The sequence below is a fragment of the Puma concolor genome, chromosome F2 (genome assembly GCF_028749965.1).
Source record: "Puma concolor isolate L17-30 chromosome F2, mPumCon1.1.hap2, whole genome shotgun sequence".
In the NCBI taxonomy this organism is placed as follows: Eukaryota; Metazoa; Chordata; class Mammalia; order Carnivora; family Felidae; genus Puma; species Puma concolor.
Window position 1 is genome coordinate 29,558,201 of NC_141684.1, and position 27,962 is coordinate 29,586,162.

At 41.3% G+C, this 27,962-nt stretch overlaps 1 protein-coding gene across 1 annotated transcript in view; it reads right to left on the reverse strand.

Moving 5' to 3' along the window:
- TRHR (thyrotropin releasing hormone receptor) overlaps nucleotides 1–21,927 on the reverse strand; it is a 52,135-nt gene extending 30,208 nt beyond the window's left edge. Inside the window, exons 1-2 of the mRNA XM_025922858.2 lie at nucleotides 21,687–21,927; nucleotides 20,291–21,164 (exon numbers count right to left, since the gene is read on the reverse strand). Coding sequence (XP_025778643.1) covers nucleotides 20,291–21,079 — 789 coding nt within the window. The 5' untranslated portion in view covers nucleotides 21,080–21,164; nucleotides 21,687–21,927. The remainder of the gene's footprint in view (nucleotides 1–20,290; nucleotides 21,165–21,686) is intronic.
- Between the last annotated feature and the right edge of the window lie 6,035 nt (nucleotides 21,928–27,962).

The window sequence follows — 27,962 nt, forward strand, 5'->3', positions numbered from 1 at the left end:
ATTCAACTCTACTGCTATGATGCAAGAGCAGCCATGAGCAACACGTGAATGAACAGACACGGGTGAACTTTATTTAGAAAAACAAGCAGTTTTTCTTGGACCTGGATTTGGCCCACGGCTGTAGTTTGCCAACCAATGGAATAGTCAAAAACTTTCAGTCAAACAGATAAATGACATATAACCCATTTCAATCCACTGTTATGATTTATGGCTATTTTTTTCAAATTATTCATCTAATTATCAATAGCTCCTATGAAAAATATGGACCAATAATGCTGGCTCTCAACTTTGGACCAAGGTTGTTTTAAAATTTTATTTCTCTTATGACAGAAGCATCATGAACATTACCACTCTAAAAACTGTCACCTACAAAATATCATGCCAATACAGTCCTTTTAATAATCCTGGAGCAGCTTTCCCAGAAGACAGAAGACGTGTGCTCTTACGGATGATGAGTTCAGGCACCAGTTGGAGACAGTGCACTTCCAGATTGATGGTGGTGGACCCGGCTGGCCCAGAGCAAGCCTGTCCCTTGGATCTCATATCAGATTCTAATTTCCCTTTGCCAAATACTCTTATGGAGCAGCCACTCTGTGCCGGAATCCTGGCTTCAGCATTTACCGGCTGTTGGACGTTGGGCCCCTTTCTATTTCTGAGTTTTAGTTTTCTCTTCAGTAAAAATGGTGAAGGACATTCTACCTATCTCCAAGCGTGGTTGTGTGGATAAATTAGATCATGTTTATCAAGGGCTTCTGTAGTGTTTGGAACATAGTAAAAGCTGTAAAAGCAAAGCTCATTTTGAAACTAACAACAAAAATCATTCATCACTTAATGTGCATCAGACCCTGTTCTAAGTGTTTCATTTACATATCAGCTCATTTAATCTCGACAATAACATCCTGAAGAAGGTGCTGCCATTAACCTCCATTTTACAAATGAGGGAACTCACATACACTCACAAGAGGCAAAGCTGGGATTTGATCCATACGGTTTGCCCCCCTCTGTGCTTCACCACGCTGGCTGCCATTGAAGAGCTGGAAGTCTCTTGTCCTATACGTCCCTAAAAAGGCAACTGCTTCTTACTCCTTAGGTGGAACTGGGTAGACATTGTCATATTTTCTCTGACAAGAAGGAAGAGAACAAGCACTGTATACAGATAAGGTAACACCGGTCACGAACCTCTCTCAGTGCCTGACCTACCTAGAGGCCCCTATTCCCACCAGTGGAAACTGTTTCTGTTCTGAATTAGAATGAAGAATGGCTTTTCCTCTAGAATAAGTGTTATAAAAGTTCATGAAAGATAATTGAATAGTGTATCACTGCTATACTTCCTGTGCATAAAAGCTAAATGATGTATGTAGGCCAGCCTGGTGTTGTAACATTTCCTTAATGGGAAAAATCCTGTTGTTTCAGGCATTGATTTATAAAGGACATTAGCTAGTGTCGGCATATAGAATCAAAACAACACTCCATTCTGACGATGGGCTATTTATTTTAAATCACTGACTACCCTATTTAAAATCATCTCCCTCTTATTTCATATCACCCTCATATGCTTAATTTTCTCCAATATCTGATATACTATGTGTATATGTTTATATACTGTGTGTATTTATTCTGTTTCTATACTCCTCCTTAGAATGTAAGCTCCACAGGACAAGGATTCTTGTCTTATTTATTCACTCTTTCAATTCTGAAACAGTGCCAGGAACACTCAAGACTGTGTTCAGCACATTTTGTGGAATAAATGAATTGATGTAATTGTCACATATATAAGAAGTTCCCTTTATCTTAAAAAATTTTTTTCAATGTTTATTCATTTTTGAAAGACAGAGAGAGACAGAGCACAACCAGGGGTGGGGTGGAGAGAGAGGGGGACACAGAATCCGAAGCAGGGTCCAGGCTCTGAGCTGTCAGCACAGAGCCCGAGGCGGCGCTCAAACTCACAAACCGCGAGATCATGACCTGAGCTGAAGTCAGATGCTCAACTGACTGAGCCACCCAGGTGGCCCAGAAGTTTCCTTTTTCTTAGGCAGGTATGGCCTAAGATATGTACCTCATCTCTTAGATACTAATACGGTGGGTAAGTGGTGGGTAAGGGTGAGGAAGTAGAGTATAATGTTACTGTCAGAGGCTTTAGATTAGATGCTAGGATTAGATCCCTGTTCTTCCATTATTTAAAAATGTTTATTTATTTATTTTGAGAGAAAGAGAGAGAGAGAGAGAGAGTGTGTGTGTGCACACAGGGGGAAGGGACGGAGAGAGAGGGAGAGAGAGAATCCCAAGCAGGTGCCATGCTGACATCACTAACAGTTCATAAGGCTTGAACTCACAAATCATGAGATCATGACCTGAGCAGAAATCAAGAGTTAGATGGCAAACTGACAGCCATCCGAGGTACCCCTCCGTGTTCTTCCATTTCTTGATTGGATGACCTTAAGGTTAACGTTGCTAAATCTCAGACTCCTCACCTTTAAAACTGAGATGATAAATTATACCTATGCTATAGGTACAAATGTGATGATGTGCAAAAATTCCTGGGCAGCATACCTAGCACATGGAATGACCTCAGGAATACCAGTCACCTGAAGGGTGGATAAGCGACTGCCAACCAGGCATGAGACATGCTATTTTCTAGGTTATATTGGCAGGAAGCAGCCTGGTGCATGATATTAACTGAGGCATCTCAGCTAGAATATTGAAACAGCAACTCAAACTGGGATGGGGAGGTTTTGAGGGTCACTTGAGGGAAATTTTCAAAACCCTCTATGCTCCTGGGGAGTTGGCATCATTGCCTCTCTTTACAGTTTGGGTTGGGATGTGTTTCTGTACTGAAGGGAACATTCCCTGTTCCTCAGGGATTTGGAGTAAAAAAAATCTGAAAATAAATTTACAATATATTACTAAGGTATAATATGATCAAATCTTTCTGATGACTGTAAACATGCAATATGTATGAAATGTTGGCTAGTTAGTACACATGGGGTGAATCACTGCTCACTCAAAAGCTTTTGTGCACAGCGTTTCCCTAGCGTGACTATATAACAGCTTACCAAGATGTTTTACTTCCTTCTTTTTTTTTTAATTTAAATTTTTTTTTTTAATTTACATCCAAATTAGTTAGCATATAGTGCAACAATGATTTCAGGAGTAGATTCTTTAATGCCCCTTACCCATTTAGCCCATCTGCCCTCCCACAACCCCTCCAGTAACCCTCTGTTTGTTCTCCATATTTAATAGTCTCTTCTGTTTTGTCCCCCTCCCTGTTTTTATATTAGTTTTGTTTCCCTCTCCCTTATGTTCATCTGTTTTGTCTTTTAAAGTCCTCATATGAGTGAAGTCATATATTTATCTTTCTCTGACTGACTAATTTCACTTAGCCTAATACTGTCCAGTTCCATCCACATAGTTGCAAATGGCAAGATTTCATTCTTTTTGATTGCTGAGTAATACTCCATTGTATATATATACCACATCTTTTTTATCCATTCATCCATTGATGGACATTTGGGCTCTTTCCATACTTTGGCTATTGTTGATAGTGCTGCTATAAACATTGGGGTACATGTGTCCCTTCGAAACAACACACCTGTATCCCATGGATAAATGCCTAGTAGTGCAATTGCTGGGTCATAGGGTAGTTCTATTTTTAATTTTTTGAGGAACCTCCATACTGTTTTACAGAGTGGCTGCACCAGCTTGCATTCCCAGTTTTACTTCTTTTTTTAAAAACAGTTTTTATGTATTTACTTTGAGAAAGAAAGAGAGAGCATGTGAGCAGGGTAGGGGTACTGAGAGGGAGAGAGAGAATTCCAAGCAGGTTCCTTGCTGTCAGTGTAGAGCCTGCTGTGGGGCTCGATCCCACAAACCATGAGATCATGACCTGAGCTGCAACCAAGAGTAGGACATTTAACCTACTGAACGACCCAGCCACCCTAAATGTTTTACTTCTGAGTGAAGACATTTCTATTGCTTTTTAGGAAAAAATGATTTTGTGAATTTTATCATTGCTAATTATCATATTCAAGTCAGCTTTATGATAAATTATTGTTTTTGAAAAAATTATTTATATTCCTCAGTGTTACTAAACAATTTGATTCTATCCTTAATATTGAGATCATACTGGGCCAGTTTAGCTGAGGCAGAAAGGTAATATTCTTGAATAAATGGAATTCTAATTATAATAGCTTTACTCTAACTCTTTATGAAAGACAGCAGGACTGTCTTAAAGTGGGCTTACATTTAGGTATCAGTTTGTCAAAATGAGAGTACCTTCCTTTAATGCTACTGAGAACTTTGTTTTTAAAAATTTTTTTTAAAGTTTATGTCTTTGTGAGAGAGAGAGAGGGAGAGTGCAAGCAGGGGAAGGGGCAGAGAGAGAGGCAGTCTAGAACGTCTTAATGACCATTAAAAATTATTTGAGAAGATAATTCATACTGTCACAGCCCAGAATTTTCTGTCTTTTGACTAACTGGGCATAATAGGAACATGGGTTTTCTTTTACTATCTCAGTCTTCATGATTAAAGAAATAAATTCAAGACTGCATTTTCTACTTGTGGTATGCACATAGATAATTGTCTACATCAAAGCATGTTTAGGATGGGTACAATAAGCCTGATGTGATTTAATAACCAATCTTAATTAATTATTCTGAGGAAATGAGTACAATTGGGAAGGAGCCAGCAACAGAAACTATTCATTAGCTTAAAAGCCATAGTCCATAACAGAGTTTTCCACATGTCTGAAGTTGGGGTCTGCATTGGATTTTGAGTGGCCGCCACAGACTCCTGGAGTTGGGAGAGCTCCCCCCAGAAGAAGCAAACATCGTGTGGGATCTAGTGCACTGATAAAGAGAAGGTTATATGGAACCTCTGTGCCTTTTGCCTTTCGTAGCTCAAGAGTCTTGGTGAGGCACAAAAACGCAGTATGCTTGCATAAGAATGAGAAGAGCCAAGCACCCTTGATCCTGCCAATCCCTGTTTATTAAGAGTGTTTGCACTTCATAATGACCTCTTTCTATGACACAAAGTCAGGAGCAAAGTAAAGTCAAGAACTGTCTGCAGAATGGAGTTGCGTTACTTTTGTCAAAAGGCTAATTGCTTTTAAATATGTTCCCAGCATCCTTCAATTATATATTGGAAAGAGCCGGGATGTTTGAGGGGAAGGAAAAAGAATGTGGACACCAGACACATCAGTTGAGGGTGCTGATAAAAGAGAGACCTGGCTCAAGATTGTGAGAAAGGAGTTGTTGCCCATGAGCTGGTCCTGTTCACAACATTTTTGAGTAAGGGAATTATTGAGGCACCTGGCTTCTATCGATTTGGAGCAGGACTTCAGATGGAACTTTTTGGCAAATGTAGACATCTCTGCCCTTGGTAATGCATCAAATCTTATCTGGTCACACCCTTTATCATAAGACCCTTGCCTCAACAAAAGGGAATGAAGTGCTAAATGTAAATTGTACTGGCTGTGGGTGTGCCATTCTTTGTAACAGAAAAGGAAACAACCTTGAAGGCAGTGAACTGGATCATCTAAATGTGGCACCACAAACATAAAGACCTTAAGGATTAGTGTTTTGGTTGCCTAAACAAAGGGATGGACTTTCCTAATTTGCCTGAGATATTTACTGGGAATGAGTCCAAGAACTGGCCCATTGCAAAGTGTTAGATGTCACTAAGAAATTCAGATTGCCTGTAATATACTATCACACCAGCTCCTTGTTTCTAAACATGAACTCTGCCTCTCCCACTCCCCACAGTGGACTGCCATGCCTCCACCACTGCCTCTTCATTCTCAGGGCATGATTTTCCATTTGGTTTCACCAAGAAAAGAGAGACCAGCTTTTGAGAATTAACCACCTCCTGTCCCCTAACCTAAAAATAATCTGCCACCATGATCTTCCTTACCTCTCTTCCTGTATCATTCATTCCTTCTTTAATTGACTCATTTATCCATTCATTTGACATTCATTGAGATTTCTATGTGCCAGACACTGCAAGGTGCTGTAAGTGGATGAGTGAATTCCACTCAATCCCTGCTGCCAGGAAAGGAAAGAAGCCCCCTTTCCCTCCCCAAAGTGATTGCTTTGCTTATGCTCTTTCTGGTATTCCTTCGCACTTCCTCAGGGACCATGCCCTCTCAACAGCGAGTCTGGCTTGTGTATCTGCAAATAATTCCTCCCACTCTGCTAGCTCTTTCCTATCAGGATTTAAAGGCTTAAGGTTTCTCCTGTATTAAGCAGTAAACAAAATAAAATAAACAAGAATACACTGTCTTTTTTTCTCCCTGTCATTACCGTGCACCCCCCCCACCCTTCTCTCTTATAATCGAATTTGTTAAAACAGTTGTCTACTCTTACTCTCTGTATTTCCCCTCATCAATTCATTCACAACTTCATGAAATCTAATTTAATTCCTCTATACTTTATGGAAATTGCATTCACAAAGGTGACCAATGCCTGTTTGGGGTGCTTTTTCAGTCCTTACCTTTACCTCTTTCTATTGACCTTTATAGAAAGTCTCCTTCAGCTTTTGTGATTCTACTTTCTCCTGGCTTTCCTCCTCCCTCTCTGACAATTCCTTCTCTTTATTTTATAGGCTCCTTCATCCCATCTCCCCAGAATTCTAGCCTCTCTAGGGTTTCTTTTCTATTCCACAAAGTCTACCCCAGAGTCCCCAACAAACCATCTGGACACTGATTGCCCCAAATCTGTATCTCCAGGCCAGGTGTTTCTTCTAAGCTCGAAATCTATACTTCAAACTGCGCCCTTGTGTTCTCTAGACACTTGAAATGCAACATGGGCAAAGCTAAACTTAATATGCTCACTGCCCTGAAATGTGTACCTCCACTAATTGTCCTCATTTAGGCAAATTACACTATCCAATTAATAATAACAGTACCTAGCGTTTATCATTTCCATGTTCCAGGCACCATGCATGGTGCTTTATATGGATTTTTTCACTAAATCCTAATAGTTACCTTGAGAGATAAGTCCATTATTAGTGTCCTTTTTACAGGATGTGCAAAGTGAGCCAAATTAACTGGCTCACATCTCGTAGTCAGTGGCCAACCCTGGCTCTGCTGTAGTGCACGGGACTCCAGAATGCAGACTGTCAAGTATCACACTACTTTCTCAATGGCTCAAGGGACTTATCTTTGATTCTCTCTGTCCCACTTTCTGCACATCTACTCACACAAACTCTATTGATTAGATTCTAAATGTATCTATTTCTCTCTATTCTTACTGCCATTTACCTTATAATGTGAAGCCTGTGTAGAGTCATTCAGATTATACCATCCATATTGTTGCAGCCCTCTCCTAGCTAATTCCCTTGATTTTGGTCCAATCCTTTGCCTACAAGAAGACAGCAATCTTCCTCAAGCACAAATCTGATGATAATATGCCTCACCTTACAATCTTCTGATGACTTTGCATAGCCCTTAGAATATTGTTTAAATCATTCAATATCTTAAAGATTTTGTTTCCTTGTCCCTGCCTGTCTCATTAGACTCATATTTTGTTGTCCAGTCTTAATGAGCTATGTGCATTTCTCTGGGTTGATGGCATTCTTTCTGGACTCCCAGCCTTCCCCTGTATAGTTCCCACTGCATAAACCATCTTCCTTCCCTTCTTCACCTACAAAACTTCTATTAATTTACAAGGTGAAGCGTAAGAGTCCTCTTTTCCAAAAAGCCTTTCTGATGCCCATCTGCCCCTAAGCCATCTAGGTCAATAGAACAGAATACCACTCTGCTTTTTCTGATGATAACATTTATTCCTTTGTAGGTTTAATTATTGGTTTACTTTCCTGTTTTTTCCTACTAGACTGTGAACTTTTTGTGAGCAGGAACTGTAACTTGTTCATGTTTGTATCCTAGTCCCTAACACAGTGCCTGATATATAGTAGGTTTTCAATTAAACCATAGATGAGCAGGTGCAAATCTGTCCTGACTTCCACTCTTTTCCTATTCCATATAATAACACACTGAAGGGATTGTAATAATCTAACAAGGACAACATCTCCACTGTGTACTGCAGTTGGTTGATACAAAAGTATTGATTTGATTGCTCTTAATTAATTTAATAGAGAAATAGCTGGAGATCCATCCTAGCACTTTATAGTTTCTGGTTAAATATTTCTCCTGTAAATTCACCCTGAATCTGAGCCCATTCCCATCTTTCCTGGTAAAACAGAAAATATTTCAGTGTCCGTTTTTTTCTCCCGCCCTCCCTCATCCACATTTTCTGTATGCATAATCTTCCACGTTTGCCAGGTTGAATCAGTCACAAAGCCGAACTCCAATCAGAGCAAGATGGCAGGGCATCAGTCCTGCACAGTACTTGACTTTACAAATGATCCTTAAAAATTCATGGGGTGCTCTGCCTTTACCCTGCTTCTGTTCTCTCTCACTCTCAAGATGGTGCTGCCTTTCTCACTGAGTCACGGCCACCTTCCCTAAGCTCAGAGCCGCTGCCTGCAGAAAATATGCTGAGTTCTCCCAGAGCCATAAATCCCGATAGAGCTCCAACGCCGAAGTGCAGAATGGAGAGGCACAGGATGCTTCACCTGCTTGCAGTCACTACACAATTATGCTCAGGCGAGCTATCCTAGAGGGACAGCCTCAAGTCACCGGTGCTGCTTATGAAATGTTGCAGGATTTTCTTTCCCAAAATGACTTTTTTTCTATTTTTATTTCACCTAAACAGGGCTGTCAGGGGTTTTGCATTATTCATTCTATTTTGTGTGCACATTTAGTCTTGTCTAATTTTCAGAGAGAATTTAATTTGTAGTTTAAGTTCTCATGCACCTTGCATGCAGCTATGAAGAGCTGTGTTTGACTCTGGTGGCAAGGCCATGACTTCCCAGATTTAGATAAATCCATTGACTCTTATAATGGAAACTTCCCTCTCTCCTTGGCTCATTCTTCTTTCTTTATTTTCCCTCCCAACTGGAGGCAAAGCATCTATTATAATTCTGCCTTTGGCCCTCTGGCCATGTTCCAAGAGGGGAAAATAGGTCTTTTTATCCAGCAAAGACTCCAGTCCCCTTCCAGCCTCCTAATTATAAAGATTCCTCCAGAACTCAGTTTTTGTTAGTCTGTCCTTCCCTCTCTTTAGATTCAATCCAAATTACACCTTCTTTCCATTATTCTAATGATCTCTGAAGGCACATATTTGATCCTGACCACTCCATTCACAATGTAAAAACTTCCAAATCCTAAACACAATGGAAAAATGATCCTCCTCTGACAGTGAAGATTTCGGACAGTGCTTTTGACATCTCTCCCTCAATGTTTCTCTCAATTTCACCATTTGCAGGCTTCAGAAAAGAACTGCCAGAGTCATATTTGACCCTTCCATCATCCTCATCCTTTACACCCAGTCCTTACCCGTTCAGTCATTTATCAGTATGTCCCAAGGCACCACAACAGGCAGTGTGGACACAAAAACGAACCAGATAATGTTGCCGCCAGTGTGGGACACATGATCTGGTGGCAGAGAAATCTGAACAAATTATTACATCAACACAGTGTGCTGCACAGATGTGAGAACAAAATGCTGCTGAGGGGAGGGAGAAACCTCAAACACTTGCTGCCAGTGGGCTCTGGAAAGCCTGCTCCGAGATGAGATCAGTGAGGGGCAGATTCGAAGTAACGGGTCCAAGAAGGAGCTGCAGAAAGCTTCCAGCTCAGGGTTTGCATGCTGGTTTGGACCCATGACAGAGCGGGTCAGTTTAGGAAACTGCTCCTGGAATGGGGTGCTGGGGATTGAAGGTGGGTTTGGGGGAGTAGACAGCAGATCATAAATGTCCCAGTATACCGTAATAATGATGCTGCATTTATGCCTGTAAGACACAGGATATTGGTGATTCCAGGCATCATAGGGATGTTATCAAGTGTGCATTTTAGAGGATCTGAGCAGCACTCTGGGGGATGACCCAGAGGAGGGAGATTAAGGGCCGGGAGACTGGTTGAGAAGCCCGGGCAAGAGCCTGGCAAGGCAGGATCCGGCCTCCCCATCTGCAGCGCAGAGGGGCAATGAAACACAGGTGTGGAGGAAGCAGTGGTAGAGAGAAGACAGATGTCAGACAGGGGAGAACTTTCAGTGGAAAACGTTGCAGGTATAATGGTATGAAGAAATCAGGGAGCTATGAAATAGGCATTTCAAGCACAAAAAGAAGGAACTGCTTATGGTCCTGTACAGGGACAGAGGTCGCCAAGGCTGGAATGGAAACTCCAAGGGCGGCTGAGCAGCTTTGTACAATGTGCACTCTTCCGTGGCATCGCTCAATGGAGAGACCAGGGAGCCGCCAGCTAGGTGCTAGTGGGGATGCTGTGCTGGGTTCCTGGTCTCATCGATCCATTCCCAGCCTGCGTGTCCTCCACGTTTATATCCCATGTCTCACTAACATGGACCTTTGGCTCACATCTAGCTCATCTCATCACTATTCTTCAGACAGAACACGCATTTTTAAATTCTGGGCTTTTTTCTCCTATGGATAATACTGTCACATCTGTCCCTTCTCCCTCTTTTATCTGGGAGAACCTCTGTTATCTCCCCTCCGTAACCCTCTTAAAACCTCTGGACCCCTTTCATCCTACCAGCTCCAGGAAACTTACTTAAACCTCCACCAATCCTACCTTTATTTTCTTTTTTCTTGCCCTATGGTTGATATTGTATCAGCTCTGGAGCAGGAGTGTGGGTTCAAATCCTGGCTTGCCATAGCCAGCTGTGTGACCCAGAGCAGACACTTAGCAGCCCCCGATGACTTCGCATCCTCTTCTATAATTAGTTACTACTTCCCATGATGGTTGTGAGAATTTAATGAGTTAGTTCAAATAAAAGAGTACAGAATACATAGTAAAAAGTCAGTGACACTTAGCTTCTGTTATGTGTGTGAGTTTTATATTGCACTTATATTTCTCTCTGGGCACATAGTAGGAACTCAGGAAGTCTTTACTAATTTGATCTCATCAATATGCTGTTAGATGATCCTGGAAGATCTATCTCTTTTATAACCTCTAAAATTTGTCTTCTTTGGGAAAGAATTACCCGTTTATATTTTTGCTATGTCATGAATAAGGAGGGAGTAATTGACATTTCAAATATAGCATACAATTTAAATATAGTGAAAAGAATTACTGAATACTTCTTATGGACTAGGCATTGCCTCACAAGAATCTTATGAGTGGCTATCATTAGTATCCTATTTTACATATGAACAAACCGAAATATCAAGAAGTAAAATAACTTATCCAAAGTAAAAGAGCTGGGACTTATGTTGTTCTTTCTTTCTTTTTCTTTTTCCTGTTTTAGAGAGACAGAATGAGCAGGGGAGAGGGATAGAAGAGAGAAAGAGAGAAAATCCCAAGCAGGTGTGGAGCTGGACGCAGGGCTTGACCATGGCCCTGGGATCATGACCTGAGCTGAAATCGAGTTGGATGCTCAACTGACTAAGCCACCCAGGTGTCCCTATGTGTTTCTGACTCTAGAGCTCACGCTCACCTACCTTCCAATATATATCCAATATACGGGACCTGTTGATCCAACTGCAGCCAGAGGTTGAAACGTGAGATGCACAGGTAGGTGTGGTAGCGTAAAGAGTGGAGATGGCTTTACAGGTGGGAAAAAATTGCATGAACAGGTTGCAAAATATAAATGAGACTGGTGTGTGCAGGAGAATCTGGTATGACATGCCTGAATCTACGGGGAAGGAATGAATACAGATAAGTCTACTCTTTTTTGTTCTGCGCAGGTGACTCTTACTCTGTGGGAGGCTTGCTTTCCAGCCTTAAGCACACTGTTCACCACTCTCTGTTGCCTCTTCTGCACACTGTACAGCCTAACCTTCTATTTTTCCAACTGTCTTTAGTGGCGATCTTTGATATTTCACTAGAAGTTCCTTAAAATAGTGACTACCATTGGTTTTCCAGAGCAATCGCCGGCATGAAATTGGCACTCAATAAATGTTTTTTGAATTGAAGAAATAATGGATAAAACAAAGCCAAAATAATGATGAAAGGGTCAGACTTTAGAGAGTTTTAAGAGCTAGTCAGAGGATATTGGGAATATTCCTTTTGAAAGAAAATGATGTGTGCAAATTGTTTTAGGAAAAGGGATGGTCAGATAGATTTATTCTCATTTTTATACCTCTGCTGACATTATTTTCCTTCCCTGAGGTGCTATCCCCCTGCCTCTCTGCACATCCTGTCCAGTGCAACTCTTTCATTACAGAGGGTATTTCAAAGGCTCATTGGAAAGCCAACAGGATTTTGTATAAAAGGTAAATTATTACTTGTGTCTTCCATATTTCTAAATTAGCCTATCCTGTCTGGGAGGGGAAATATTCATAAAAAGCTTTGTCTACTCACATAGTCACCATCATACTGGGTAATTGCTTGTGTGGCTACTTTAGAATAAAAAAGGGATTCAGTAGGGGTGCGGGGCTGGCTCAGTCAGTGGAGCATGCGACTCTTGGTCTTGGGGTTATGGGTTCGAGCCCCATGTTGAGCGTAGAGATTACTTACAGTGAAATAAAATAATTTTTTTAAAAAAAGGGGATGCAATAAAAGGCAAGAAAATTGTAATTAAAAGCAGAGAAGACTGTAGCATAAATCCACAACAATTTTTCATGGAGCAAAATAATATTGGAATTGACCAAGCCCCAAAGTAAATGCGCATGTACTCTTTCACACTTTCATTCATTATATATGTAAAATTACATATGATACACACACACAAGTGTGCTGAAAAATACTTAACAGCTGGCTTGCCACAAAAAAAGGGGAAACACTGAAGTGTCATACTTGCTGATTTCTGTAGTTAAAAAAACAAAACTACACCCATGGCCAATTTTAAGCAACCCATGTGACCAACACAGAGTTGGGAAGACATGCTAACAAACTAGTCTTCCAAAGCCTGTATTTTTTGGCTGTAACACGCAACTATGTATACAGACTTTTGGAAGTCTGTTCTGTGCCAGACACAGTGCTGAGGTCACTGAGGATACAAGACCTTACTCTTAAGGATGTTTGTGGCAGTAGGAAGCTGGACACACTAACAATAATGATGCTAAGAATTACTAAACCAGCAGTATATGCAAATCATTATGGAAACATAGCTAGAATACCTAACATACATAGTTACAGCTAGGCATTCAGTTATATAAATTGCCTGAGAAATTCAGGGAAGGCTTGGTGGGGTAGCTGGGGGTACCATTTGATCTGAGACTCAAAAGATCATTGCGAGTTTGCCAGATGAAGGGCATTCTGGCTGGAAGAACAAGTTAAGAGAGCTACAAATAATTCAGTATCACTACACCATAAAGCATAAGTTAGGAGAGCCACAAGAGAATAAGCTGAAAACATAGGAAGGAGGCAGGATCTTATTTGTTAATGCTAAGATGTTTAAATTGTAGACCTCAGGGAAACATATAAATCACTTGGATAACATATCTCTATGTTAGAGCAATCCCCTAGTGAGCAGTGTACAGAATGATTTGGGAGAGATTGGAACTGGAGCCTGAGAGGCTGCTGAGGTGTGTGCTGAATTCGAGCAGGTGGGCAGTGGCGAGGGAGGACAATGGTGGTGTGAACGGGGTATGTACAATATGAGAATTTGGAGCTAGAACCACTCAGACTTGGGTATACAGGGCAGAAGGCACCTTAGAAGGACTCTTGGATTTCTGGGTTGGGACTCTCAAATAAGAAAGAAAGAGGAAGGTAGAGGTTATCAAGAAAAATAATGGGTTTAGTCTCAGACATATTGGATTTGATGCACTTACATGATGTCCAGAAAACAATAAAGTGTTTGCTAGAGCTGCGTGCTGCAGACTCGTAACTGAGCATGGATAAAAGCAGGGAGAATTACAAAGGGTAGGATTGTAGAGGCAAGAAGGGAGTCAGATGCAACAGGGTCAGGTGACCTTCATTGGACAACTGCTTTTTGTCGCTCCACTGCAACGACACCAGCTCTAGACCGTTCTGTCCCTGAACCTGCCCAGCCATCTCCCAGCCTCTGTTCTCTTGGGCTCCATTCCTTCTTTCTCTCCTGGTCTTCTTGGTGTGGCTTTTAGACCTTCTGTCCATCTATACAGGCTCAACTCAATGCCACATACTCCATAAAGCCTGCCTCCTTTCTCCCTCATTTCACCTCTCCCCTCCTGATGCTGTGTCTTCTGTCCAGAACACGATGGGCTGCTCAGGCTAGTGTGTGCACATCGTCAATAGTGAGCTCCTTGAAGGTGAAGAGTTCATCTCTCTATGTCCCTGTAGCCTCCACACTTAGGACAGTGTTAGGTGCTTTTTGGATTATGAGTGGATGTTTCATTAAAGTGAGGAAGATACCAAATATAAAATGCCCTACTGCACGATTTTGCTTAGTGTTGACCTTGCTCTAGCTTTATATTTCTCACCCTTCCCCCAACCCATAAAGAAAGGGTAAAGGAGCCTAAAGACATGGTGCCAGCCCAGCCTTCCTGTGTCTGGAGCTTGGGATATCTGCTCGCAGCTTGAAGAATTCACAAAAGGCTACGTAAAGAAATACAGTTTGTCATGATCAAGGCTAGCTGATTTTAAGGTGTGCGTGTGTGTGTGCGTGCGTGTGTGTGTGTGTGTGTGTGTGTGTGTGTGTATGGCCAAATTAAGAATGCCGTAGGGGTACATAGGAGGCATATAGGAAAATTTATTTTTCTCTACTGATGAAATTATGGCTCGAAGCTGCAAATATAAAACTAGGAATAAACAATGTTCATCTAACCAAGGGACACAAAGCACATAACTGCAGGGGATTTTCAATGAGTTGGTTTATGGGGTATGTACAGAGTCTTTCCTTATAAAGGATGTGAATGGGAAAATATAAAGCTATTCTTTGATAATAAAAATAAGATGGCTCACTTAGATACCTGTGTGCCAAGTGACAACAATCGTATTTTCTTCCATCTTCGAGACCTTTGTACTATGAAGGATATAATCGATCCCAGACAAATGAAGCAAATAAAACAAATATAAATCAAAAAAGGAACTGTGGAAACAGTCACAGTAAAACTTGAGAAACCCCTGATTTAGGCTTAACGCTTTAGAGTTTAGTACCATTAATTTGCCTGATAAGATTAGCCATTGATGAAGCTGCCTAGACAATTTACAGGATTTTATGCTTCCAAATACCAGCACTACTGCCTGATATTACACCATTATGCCTTCTTTCCCTCCCTTAAGACCCTTCCAGTGTCTTAAAGGATTTTCCTTGCTCAAGGTGTTTTCTTTAAAAAGTAAGTAGCACATTGGGGGGCCTGACTCTCGGTTTCGGCTCAGGTCATGATTTCATGATTCTGTGAGTTCGAGCTCTGTGCTGATGATGTGGAGCCTGCTTGGGATTCTCTCTCTCCCTTTCTGTCTGCCCCTCCCCTGCTCACACTGTCTCTGTCTCTCTCAAAAGTGAATAAACTTAAAAAAAAAACCAAAACACCTTTTAAAAAAAGTAAAGAGCACTGGAGCCAGGAATCGGAGGCAGGAATGAGGAGAAGAGAAAAGACACATTTAAGCCCTTTCTTTATCTCAGTTTTGCATTTTCCGGGAGCCCATCTCACTACTGGAGTGTGCCAAGGGGCTGGAGATCAGTGAGAAAGGACAGACAGGAGGGAAGGGTAGGGGAGGGGACAGGTGGAAGGAGCTAAGATGAATTTTGTCACATGCATCTCATTGGATTTGGACAAGGAGTCTGTGAGTAATTGCTATTCCCCTTTTATTGATTAAAAAAAAATCAAGACTAGGAGAAACTGACTCAGTCTTACCCATTTTCTTTTAGTCTGCTATTCTCCTTGAGAATATTAATTTCAACATTTTATGTAAAGGCAGAGTATAAAATTTTATGTGTATATATGTATTTCTGTATTTATATACAAAAGATCAAGTGAAAACATAAGGAAAAGAATATAAGCACGTGCTAACAAACTGTGGTTTGGGGAGGTGGAGTAAGAGATGCCTTTTTCTTAATCCTAGTTTTCCGTGTTTTCCATAATATGCATGATTGCTTTTATATCATCAGCAGCAATAACAGTAGCAACAACAACAAAAGGCATGTATCACTTTAAAAAGGAAAGCTGTGGGGCACCTTGGTGGTTCAATCAGTTAAGCATCCAACTTAGGCTCAGGTCATGATCTCGTGTTTCATGAGTTCGAGCCCCGCGCCGGGCTCTGTGCTGACAGCTCAGAGCCTGGAGCCTGGTTCAGATTCTGTGTCTCCCTCTCTCTCTGCCCCTCCCCTGCTCATGCTCTGTCTCTGTCTCTCAATACATAAATAAATGTTAAAAAAATTTTTTAAAAAGGACAGCTTTGTTTCTTGGGCTAGCAATGTTCCTCTGGTAAGGTAGAAGGCTGGTAAGAAATGTATGGAAACAGAGACTGGTATTTTAAAGGCTTCTTTAGTCAAATAAAACCCATAATGGAAAATTTGCCATAAACTCAGAGCATCTATCTGGACTCTGTTCCACAGTTTTCCCACCAGAGAAAAGAGAAACTAATTAGAGTCACTGAATGCAAAAGAAAACTGGTACTCTGATCCACACAATGTTCTGAGCACCCCTGCATTCTATGGAAAGTAAATGCTTGTACTGAATATGTGTATCCGTAGTACAGTCCATTACCAAGATGTTTCTGTGCCTCCAAAGTACCGAAGGATCCAATCAATTCTTTTGAAATATACAGCCAGTAACAGAGATATTTTATCTACACAATGCTCCACATGGGAATTGGCACTGAGTGAAGAGAGCTGAAATGTGACAAATGGGACCATTTAAACCTTATCTCCTCAATATCAAAACACCCAATTATAAAGCAAAAGATTTAGTCAATCAGAAAAATATTTTTTCTACACAGGCCCAAGCCTTGATTTTGAGTAATTTATTTCATTGAATTTCATTGAAATTCATTGAATTTATTTCATTGAATTTACCAAATATTTAGTCGGTTTCCTAAAATATATTTGAATCTCTAAATAAAGGGTGGGGGGAAGATATGATCTGGATTTTCTGCATGGGGGATAAAAGTTGAAGACAAACGAAAATGCACGTTTGTCCCTTACATATAAATGCTCATTTATTTACTTTTTAAATGGAGATCTCTTAGGCTATGCATATTTGACTTTAATAACTTGGTTTGAAAGACCTGGCCCAGACAGAGTATTTATTAAAATGTAAATTAAACTTGCCGGAAAGAAAAAAAATGCAGAGAAAATATGGAAATAAAAGACCCTAGTCATAGTAGGTGGAGGTTTCAACCTTTCGAAGATTTAAGAAAAGAACAATTTTAGAAGAGAAAAAGGCCAGACGAAAGGTACATTGATTTTGGACAAAATGGGCCCCCCTGCATGGCTCTCACTCCCACCCATCGATCAGGGCAACTTGCGTCTTCTAGGCTCAGAGCCCTGACGCTGTGTTGTCTCCAGCCAGTGTGTCCTCTATGTTCACACTTCACCCTTTCTTTCTTTGAAACATATCTCTGGTTCACACCTTACTTTAAGTTCTCCTGATAGAGAATCTTACTACCTCATGCCTGAACCACTACCACCCATTTCCAAAGTGGTCTTTCTGCCAATGGTCTCCTGTTTCATCCACACATTGATCACCCCCCTGAATCATGCTGCGGACTGCTGCTTTCTGCTCACCACCCACAACTCCCTTCTCTGCCTGATAGTTGGGATCCTCCACAGCCCCTTCTCTGTCTCTTAACCCCTCCCCCACACACACATTAATACAATCTTTCTTTTTACTGCTCCCCCAAATACATCACTCATTTTAATCAACCAAATCACTTAATACCATAAAAATCCCACTCCGTGTGCCCTTCCTTGTCACCTTTCAAAACCCATAGCATTCTCACCCCCGCCAGGTCCTTTCCTGTGTGGAGTGCTGTCCTCTTAACTTTTACTTTGCAAAGGAGCTCCATTCTTTCAGAGCCTTTTCAAATGCCACCTCTTCCAGGAAGCCTTCTCTGATCCCTTTAGCCCCATAATTTCCTTTCTTTTCTCTGAATTGCTATCGCATCTGTAATCAAGACTGAATTTCATGACATATTACCTAAATGCACTTCTATTGATTTATATGCCATCCTGTGTTTCTCAATGAGGGCGTTATTGGCATTTGTGACAGGGCACTTCTTCAACGCGCAGGCCTGTCTTGACCATGTCAGGACATTTGGTGCCTGTCACTCTTGAATGCTATCAGACAGTGATGTTATTGTGACAAACCCAAATGCTCCGAATACATTCCCAAATGCCTTCATTATTCAAAAGTTCCTTAGAGAGGGTACTATATCATATACACATCTGTTCAACAACTAAGCTGTTTAAATGGTGACTGTATATAGTATTTTAAAGAACAAATCTTTATTTCTCTTACAGTTGCCCACAGATTACAAAACTAGGAAGGAGGCTAATTGACAGTCAGGTGTTAATCACTGTTCCATTTCATACGATGTTTCGTTGAACCCTCATACCAAGCCTGGATGCTATTTATCTTTATTTTATAAATGAGGAGACTGAGGTTCACAGTGTTCTGCTTATTCAATGTCATCCTGTTTGATTAGGGCCCTGGCATTTAAGCCCGGGATTGTTTGGGACCAAATCTTCAACTTTGTCTCCTACCCCCAGCCTGTACAAAGAGACTATCTGTAACAGCTTTGAAATAAGAGTGTGAACATGTAACATAATTAACAATTTAAAATAGGTACTAGTGACTATAATTGAAAAGAAGGACATTAGTGCAAACATTTTTTTTAGAATTTATAACAAGAATATAAATTGGAGTCTAATGAACTTAGACCCCCTTTGCTGCAGATATTAAACCACGTTTGATCTCTAATTGAGATGTACATATTCTTTACTTTCTTAATGTATTTGTTAATGTTTGTCTTGGCAGATGGACAACAGATCTCTCTAAATTTTCCTTAATCAAGTTTTGGGTAATGGATGGCCAAACATGCCCTGTATTAGCTAGCACTGCTGGACCCAAAGCAATAGGGATCTAAGAGCTGGCACTTCCCACATCTTCTCTGTCTAGTATCGAGGTATCTTCAATAATAAATGTTCTATAAATCAAATCTCACAGTATCATTTAAAATGATACTCCTTTTAAATTACAGTTTCTTATGTATGCCATGCATATCTACAACACCTGTAATTATTAGTAGCTCACTTCAGTGTGTGCCCATATGTCCAATTAAAATTCTTCATATCTCAACTAACCTAGAGTTTAGGAAGTAATAGCATGTATAATCTATATGCATACTTTTTAAAGCATGCTTCCTCAAGTTCTATCTATGCACACAGGAAGAACTGCATTTCATACAGGGAAAGAGAGAGAGAGAGCCAGTACTGTTAATTTCAAGTTTTCTTTTTCAGCCATGAGAATAAATGTTTACCATGTGTTTATTGTGTTTAGCAGAGAAGGGAAAGGAACTGAAGGCTAAGTTCATATGTAAATAGAGCTGAACGTGTATGTGGTATAAAAGTATTTCATTCCTATATTGTCTTATAAGCCTTTTCTACTGTAACAAAGTTGCACTCCATTCACTAGTAAAACCACTATTCAACCGTAACCACATCCACATTTGGTGATCTGAAAGCATAAAGGGATTTTTAGTTATGCCTACCAGGAAAAACAGACATTTAAAAAAATAAATCATTCTTTGTGACAAACAAATTGAGCTTGGAGTTAGCCTTTTTATCAGAACATTTCCTGAGCAAAGTGCTTTTTCAGCTTCTGCATGCTGGGATACTTTGCAGGGAGCTGGGGGAGAGGGTGATAGAAACTTTCCCCACTAAAACTAGGAAGTCCAGGAACTGAACCCCTCTCATTTATATATCTCAGTGAACAACTGTAGAATTATTGCTTTGACTCGTCTTTTCTCAAACTACCTTATCAAATCTTTGTCATGTAATAGAACTTCTAAAGATATCCAGAAGCCACAAATGGTGTAGTTTGATAACATTTCCCAGAGAGTCACTAACATTTTAAAGGTGGATTTCTAGAGTTTCTGTTTATATTTCCCTCTATCTTAACAGCACCTAAACTGATACCTGCTGATATGCTATCACATTTTCCCCACCTATTTTTAGGTCTTTACTTGCTTTAGAGATGGATTTAATATGTAAAGCAGAAGCTTAAACTGTGAAACATTTGCATGACTGTATTTTCATTTTGCCATCAGCTAAGTAAGGCAAAGTGGACCCCATCCTGCAAGGGACTCTATCCCACATTTCTTCTGTGGACTTGGAGGCTTTGGTTTGCTTACCTGCTTCCTTGAAGATACTGTGCTGTTGAAACATCTATTAGAGGTCTTTGAATTCATATTCTTGTTCTGGTGGGTTGAGTCATTTTTCCATGTCTTAGAGTTTTCTTTAGGATCTGAAGGAATGGGATTTAAGAAGAGGATCCTAGCTATGAATCCATAGAGGACGGTGGCCAGTATCATCGGCACAACATAAAAGACACCAAAGTCCATTAGGTAAATAGGTGAGTAGTAATTCCTGGAGATCTTGTAGCCACAGGACACCACAATAGCATCTTTGTAGGTGCTAATATTGAGATCCAGCAAGAAGAACCAGAGCATACAGTAAATCGATGTGAAAGCCCAGACAAAGATGATGATCTTTTTGGCTCTGGAAAATGTGCAGAGAAACTGGGCTTTGATGGGGTGACAGATTGCTATGTACCTCTCAATGGTAAAGGCTGTGATGGAACAAGAGGAGGCATTAATGCCCAAGTACTGGAGGTAAGTGATGCAGAGGCATCCCACATAGCCGTAGACCCAGGACCCATAGATACTGTCTGTTATGTTGGGGAGGCCAGCAGCCACCAGGACCATGAGATCAGCTACTGCCAGACTCACCAGGTAGCAGTTTGTGGGGGTCCTCATGTGCTTGGTTCTCATGACCACCAGGACCACCATGATGTTGCCCACGATGCCCAAACCACAAATAACGAGCACAAGGAAGATGGTGACCACTTGGTATTCTAGGGCCACCACTGCTCTGGGTTGAAGCTGTGTTTGGTTCAGTTCACTTACTGTCTCGTTTTCCATCTTTAGTGACTTGAAGTTTCTCTGAAACACTTCTCAAAACATCCTCTTCCTGGTGTTCTGCCTTTATCTCAGTGGTTCTCTCCCCCTGTGAAGAGTTATAGTCCAAATTCATCACCATTTCAAATGGGGCCAGTCACTGACAGTAGCTCTCTCTTCTGCTACTTTCACCTCTTGTGTTTCTACAGTAACAGGGCTTACATGTACTTCTGAAAACTCCCTTTAAGGCAACCCTCGTGTAGGAAGGAGCAACTGTTTTTGACCAGCTTAATAAGAGGCACCTGTTTCCTCTTAATGGAGAAAAAGCTCATAAGAGAAACAGAGAAAGCTCCCTATTTTGAAAGACTGCCCAGAAGGAAAAACTGAATGATATCTGCTCTCGCTGAAAAAGAAATACAAAGAGACCTCTTAGATGCTTGGGAAAAGTGTGAAGAAGAAAAATGTACCAGGGGGAAAAGGCTCAATGATGAAGCTTGGTAGGATTTTAGCGTTTGCCTCCTTTGCTCTCTGAGGGTGGGATGGCTTGGCTACAAAATAGCGAGTCTTTGAGCCTCCATTTCCCCATGCCCCCTGCCCTGCCTTCCCAGTAGAGGCCAATTTCTTCTCTTACCTTTTCCTCTGTGGCGCTGCCTGCTTTCTCCAGGTGGATGAAGCAGTAATAAGTCCAAGTTTCCAACCCTGCAGGAGGTCTCGTCTACTTTGTTGACGGGGATACCATTTAGCAGCGCTCAGTCTTCAGACCTGCAGTTCCTCTAAACCCTTGCAGTTCTTTCCAACTGCTGACAGACCACACAGCCGCAGCAGGAGCAGCGGCAGCAACAATGAGGCTGTCGAATCATAGAGCGTCCCCTAATGAGCACACATGCTCTCTCTCTCCCTCCCTCCCCCCGCCTCCCTCACACACACACACACACACACACACACACACACACACACACACACACACCGGCCAGCCAGTCCTCACTGATTCAGTCTTCTCCCCTTGAAGGATTTCCTTTTAAACATGCTGATGACAGGGTCCTCGGTCTGTCTGGAAGGCTGAAATCACAAGCAAGGGTTCCAGAGGCAGCGGGGACTGTAGTCTCTTCTAGTCTAAGTGCCACAGGAATTCCAGTACCTGAGAAGCCCTGAAATATGTTCACACTCCCTGTGTGTGATGGGACTTCCGGGAGAGCAAATCCTTCTCCGTCCAGACACAGCCCTTGAAGCTTGAAATATCTGTCTGAACTGAAACCAACTTCTTTCTCCACTATGGAAACCCTTAAACTATTTCTCAAGTGAACCAGTGAAATTGGCTCCCTCCTCTCATATTACATGAATGGAAAATGAGTTAAAATTGATTTTAAGCCATGGCAGCTGTGATCTTCTGAGGCTTATAAAAATCAGTTTTTAAAAAATTCTTTGAGCTAAAAATATTGATTTAAACCTACATATGATCTGTTAGGTTTGTTTTTCAACTCTGGCTCTGCATAACTTCTTAGAATCTCTCTAACTGCTCTGGGTGCCTTTTCCCTATTCATCCACTTCTGGTATGCCAACCACACATACTACCCAGCAACGTTTTGTGTTCATTTATTTCCAGGTGGAAAACGCATCCTGTGGAAATCTAGGCCAGGGCAACTCTGGTACCACACCTCTGAAATGAAACTTCATGGTTCCATCTCTTTCTTTCTTTTTTTCTTTCTTTCTTTCTTTTTTTTTTTTTAGAAAACTGTACTTCCACTTGATTTTTATTTCTCTAAAATCCTTATGGTTTTTTTTTATAGAGGCTCAGAAAACATGTCTCCCTTCCACAGGCACCAACCTAATACACCAAACGTTAATGTTGGTCCACTCTTATTTATTAACTGACAACGAAAAACAGCCCTTAACCAAATTCCCTGTATGGTAAATGGTTTGATTCTCTGTTTTAAGATGTTTAGATGTTCTTCTTTCTAGATATCAATGGAAGTGTAGATTTTGAGTATACAGAACCATGGGGTGATCAAAGCCATGTTCAATGCTAGGTACCAATAAGATGCAGGGGAACTTCTGGATCATATTGAGTAATTTCACTCTCTGAACCACCGAGTGCTCCTTGACTATCTCCTTCTCTTTTCAAATCATCATATTACAAATTAATAACCCATGACCCAGATTCAGCTTTGAGGCATTTATTGTTTGGCTCATACAATGTAGGCTCAAGTGTGATTTAAAATAATTAAATTATTGTCTACTTTTCAAAACTGGGAGATTGTGTACTAAATCTGAATTTCCGCCTCTCATAAAAATTAGAAAGATCTGGCAAATGTGGGGCCACATTCCTGAATAGAAATAACCACCTGGAGTTGAGTAGTGGCTGTGAGTGGTAATTTGTGGGGGTCTTTGATACAGGATGTGCCCTCTTCTATTATCCTTACTCCATACTTGCTCCGTATTGTCTGTCACACATTCCAGCTTCACTTAGTAATCACACATACGTGGCCTCTGTAACCATCTGCGTCTTGGTTCCTTATCATAAGCAAGTTCCTTAGAGTATGAGCCAAATACACGTTCCTTCACCATGAGTAGGATTTCTGCTAGCATTATAGTTTCTTCCTCCAACTTGTTTAGCCGACTGGACAGGAGATGCCCTCCATGCCTCTCTTTCTGGACTAGAGGACAGAGATTACTCTGAGCACCCCTTTTCTTGCTTAGCCATTTACATTCTGGAATAAAAAAATGCTTTCTAAGGAGAAGGCATTGCCTCCCTACTCTGCCCCAATGTCACCATCTCCAACCCAAAATACCTTTTGAAAAGTCATAGTTCATATGGCACATCTTCCCCTCATTCCCCCCCGCCCCCCGGATTTTAGTTGGCTTTCAGGGCTCCTGAGAAGACCTTACTTCAAGTCTTACTTTTGGGTCGTAAAATGAGGGCAGAGCCCATCTATAATGCTATCTACTCTGGCAAATCCACCTTGACTCCAAATCTTAGCACATTCTTCAGCATTTCTGCAGGATGTTGTCAATCTGAGTCTCTATTCATTTTTTAGCCCCTAATTGTCATGCTCCTACTATGTACCAGGCACCCAGTATGTAAAATTTTGTTTTTATCTTCAAATAGGTCATGGTCTGGTGGGAGAGAAGCAGACTTATAAACAGTTACAGGGATCTAGGCACTAAAAGCTTATGTTGAGAAGGTTCAGAAGTGCAGGGGAAGGCATCCATGGTGGGGGGGGGGGATGTGCAATGAGCTAAGGGACCCAGGAGGGCTTCAGAGGCAAGGTAACATTGGAAAACATTCCTGAAGAGAAGTACAGGTGCTTTTTGACAGGTGAAAGGAGGCAATAGGATAGATAAGGTCCAGCTGTGTAAAGTGGCAAGGATGGGGGGGTGCAATTTTATGATCTTGCTCTGGCCATGAGGAGGTGGCACTGGTGATGAGACAGCCAGTGATGGTAGTAACCAGGCAGGTTTTCTCGTGAGGAGCCCTCCCTTCTGCTCTGACTCAGACCATCTTCCCCCTGCCCTGCCCCATACCTTGCTGTTCTTTCAACTCTAGAGGGTCCAAACTCTGACCTCACCGTCCTGTGAAATTGTGGTTCTGTCTGTTTTTAATCAACTTCATGCTCTGTACAAAATTATATTTTCAAAGTAACTGAGATTCCATAAGCTAGGCTTTTCATTTGCAAAGCTCAATCAGATGATATCAAATAAATGTCCCCTATGTGTAAAGAACTGCACAAAATCGGGTTCAGTTAAAATAAATCTTAGGGGCCCCTGGGTGGCTCAGTCGGTTAAGCGTCTGACTTTGGCTCAGGTCATGATCTCACAGCTCGTGAGTTCAAGCCCCGTATCGTGCTCTGTGCTGACAGCTCAGAGCCTGGAGCCTGCTTCGGATTCGGTGTCTCCCTCTCTCTCTGCCCCTCCCCTGCTGATGATCTGTCTTTCTGTCTCTCTCAAAAATAAATAAAAACATTAAAAAATAAAATAAAATAAACCTTACATTTGAGTTGATTTTTTTTCTCACACTAGTATCTTAAATTGTAAACCAACTGCAGATTTTATATCTTGTAAGTACTTCAGACTAGAGAGAAGTTTGAAAACAGTCCAGTGGCATCTGTTTTGAAAAAAAGGCTGATAAGTCCCAGCTAAGCCATGTAGATGGCAAACCCACACACTGCATGCATTTCTCATGCCCATTTCAGTCCCAGACTATTTTCTCTGACCTTATGCCCATAGTTAATGCCTTCTCGCCCACATGCCAGCCAGCCAGCAACAATAAAAACAAGCATCAGACTTCACAGGTTCCTTTGTAAGAATGTCCTTGGACTCCTAGTCAGGGCTTTCTTTCTAGTCACTTCTAGTCACTTCTGCTTCCCACTCCTGGCACTTCTAATCACACGGCTTGCTCTCAGAATCTGGCTTTCCTTTTCGTGGGTACCCCAGGAAACCATCTGCTTGGTGAGTGTCTGTTCCTGAGACACATTGGCTAACATGATATCACATTTGCTGGGCCTGCCTACCTCTGCACAGGAAGAATTAGGTCAAGCCCCACCCTCATCTCTGGAGGTGATCTTAGCCATCTTGGGAGTAGGTGGCTGTCTACTGGTTGTCATGAATACAATTAATAGATAGATGACTATTTATACATTTAGCAGTTCTCTAACTTTAGCATGCATCTGAGTCTCCTGGAGAGCTTATTAAATCTAGATTCCTGGTTCCATCCCCAAATTACTGTTTAAGTAGCTCAAGGATGGGACCTGAGCATTCCTTATAAACTTCCAGGCAATGCTGATGCTGCTGCTCTGTGGACCACATTCTGAGCAACACTGTACTATATGACTTAGCTCAATGGTTCTGATGTGAGAGGTGGGGAGCGATGATGAATCAGAGTCACCTAGAAAGAGTTTTAAAAATGTGCATATTGGGGTGCCTCAGTGGCTCAGTCGGTTAAGCATTCAACTCTTTTTAAAAATATTTTTTTAGCATTTTATTTATTTTTGAGAGACAGAGAGAGAGAGAGACAGAGACAGAGCATGAGTGAGGGAGGGGCAGAGCGAGAGGGAGATAGAGAATCAGAAGTAAGCTCCAGGCTCTGAGCTGTCAACACAGAGCCCGATGCAGGGCTTGAACCCATGAACCATGAGATCATGACCTGAGACGAAGTGAGATGCTTAACTGACTGAGCCACTCAGGTGCCCTGAAGTGTCCAACACTTGATTTCAGCAGAGGTCATGATATCATGGTTTGTAAGATCGGGTTCTGCACTGTCAGCTGCTTGGATTCTCTCTCTCTCTTCCTCTTCTCTCTCTCCCTCCCTCTCTCCTTGCCCCTCTGCCACTCGTGCTCTCTCTCTCTCTCTCTCTTAAAACAAATAAGTACACATTTAAAAAATCTAACTGAAATATTAATAAAAATAAAAAGGAGGACTAGCTTAGTCCTCCTACATATTTTGGATACAGGTGTATTTCCTGGAATCAGACTAAGACTTAAGAAAGAGATTAGGACCCTGGACAAAAGCAGTTGACTTGTTCTTCATATATATACCATTGACCTAGTGGAAAGTGCTACATCATCTCTGACCCAGGGGCCAGTTGTCTGTAGAGAGCACAATTTCCCACCTGCTCACTACGGTCAACTGGCACTAGGGTCAGAGACGATGTAGAGCATCCGACTAGGTCAGTGGTTTGTACGGCTCAGACCACGATTAGGAGACAGCAAAATTTCAGGGGACACCCTAAACCTCAGCACATAATGTAATCAATATTTCCATGGACTGTTTTCTAAATTAGTATAAATGCAAATAAGCCTATGATGAATAAAATACCAAAATTTTAAATAAAGACATGATCAATATTATGAAAATTTCCCTTTCAACTCAGGCTCCAAGCCTTTACTTAAAATTGTACTTTTTTGCTTATTATGGTTTAAAAAAATAGTACACTAAAGTTACATCCTGATTACTGTTTTCGTGGACCCCCCCCCTTAAATTTAGCACCCTCCCTTGCCTCGCCCTATTCTCAGCCTGAGTTTGAGAATCATCTGGAGGGTTTTTAAAAAATGCACATACTTAGGTCTCACTCCCAGATATTCTTTAATTAGCTAGCAAGTGAAGCCTACGCATGGTTAGGGCAACAGTGGTCTAGAATCACTGAGCTGTACCACCACATGTTGGTCTCTGGGAATGGAGGATTGGTGGTTCTTGGTGGTCCAGGCTGTGGGAGGATGAAATAAACTGTATGCGAAGCATGTGCAATGATTCAGAAAGGTGACAGCATCAGAACAATTTGGCAACAGAACAGTAGCACAGGACTCAGGTTCCTGAGAGAAACTGTAGAGCTATGCAGACTTCTAGGTTTAGACGTGCTGAACATGGTATACAGTCTATCAACTTAAGGTTCAGACACAACACCCAGGTAAAGACTTGGTCATTGGAACTGAGATAGAAGGTCTGGGTTCTGGAAGTAGAAAGCAAAGTCAAAACAAAATTCGATGCTGAATCACCTAAATGCTGACCTAAGGATCCTTCAGTTTCCTCTGTGCAGGTATAGGCTTCAGCCTAGAGCCTGGAGTAGGAGAAGGCATTTGGCAAACCACAGACAAATGTCAAAATCCATTTTTGCTGAAATGCAAATATTAGCTGGGGAAAATTGTTGGCTGTTGATCAACAAAAGAAAATACTTTATGTAATGGGGTTATGAAGTTGTGTTTGTGCTATTGGAAAAGACATGGTATCTTTTTACCCTAAATTGTAAAGTAAGATGTACAGTGAATGTGTCTTTTGGGCACAAGCTGCCCTTCCTTTCTGTTTCTCTATAACATATACTTTTATATTACCTAATGTTTCAGTTTGTGGAAAAAAGCGGATCTTAGATTTAAAAACAAAACACGGTGGGGGCACCTGGGTAGTTCTGTTCGTTAA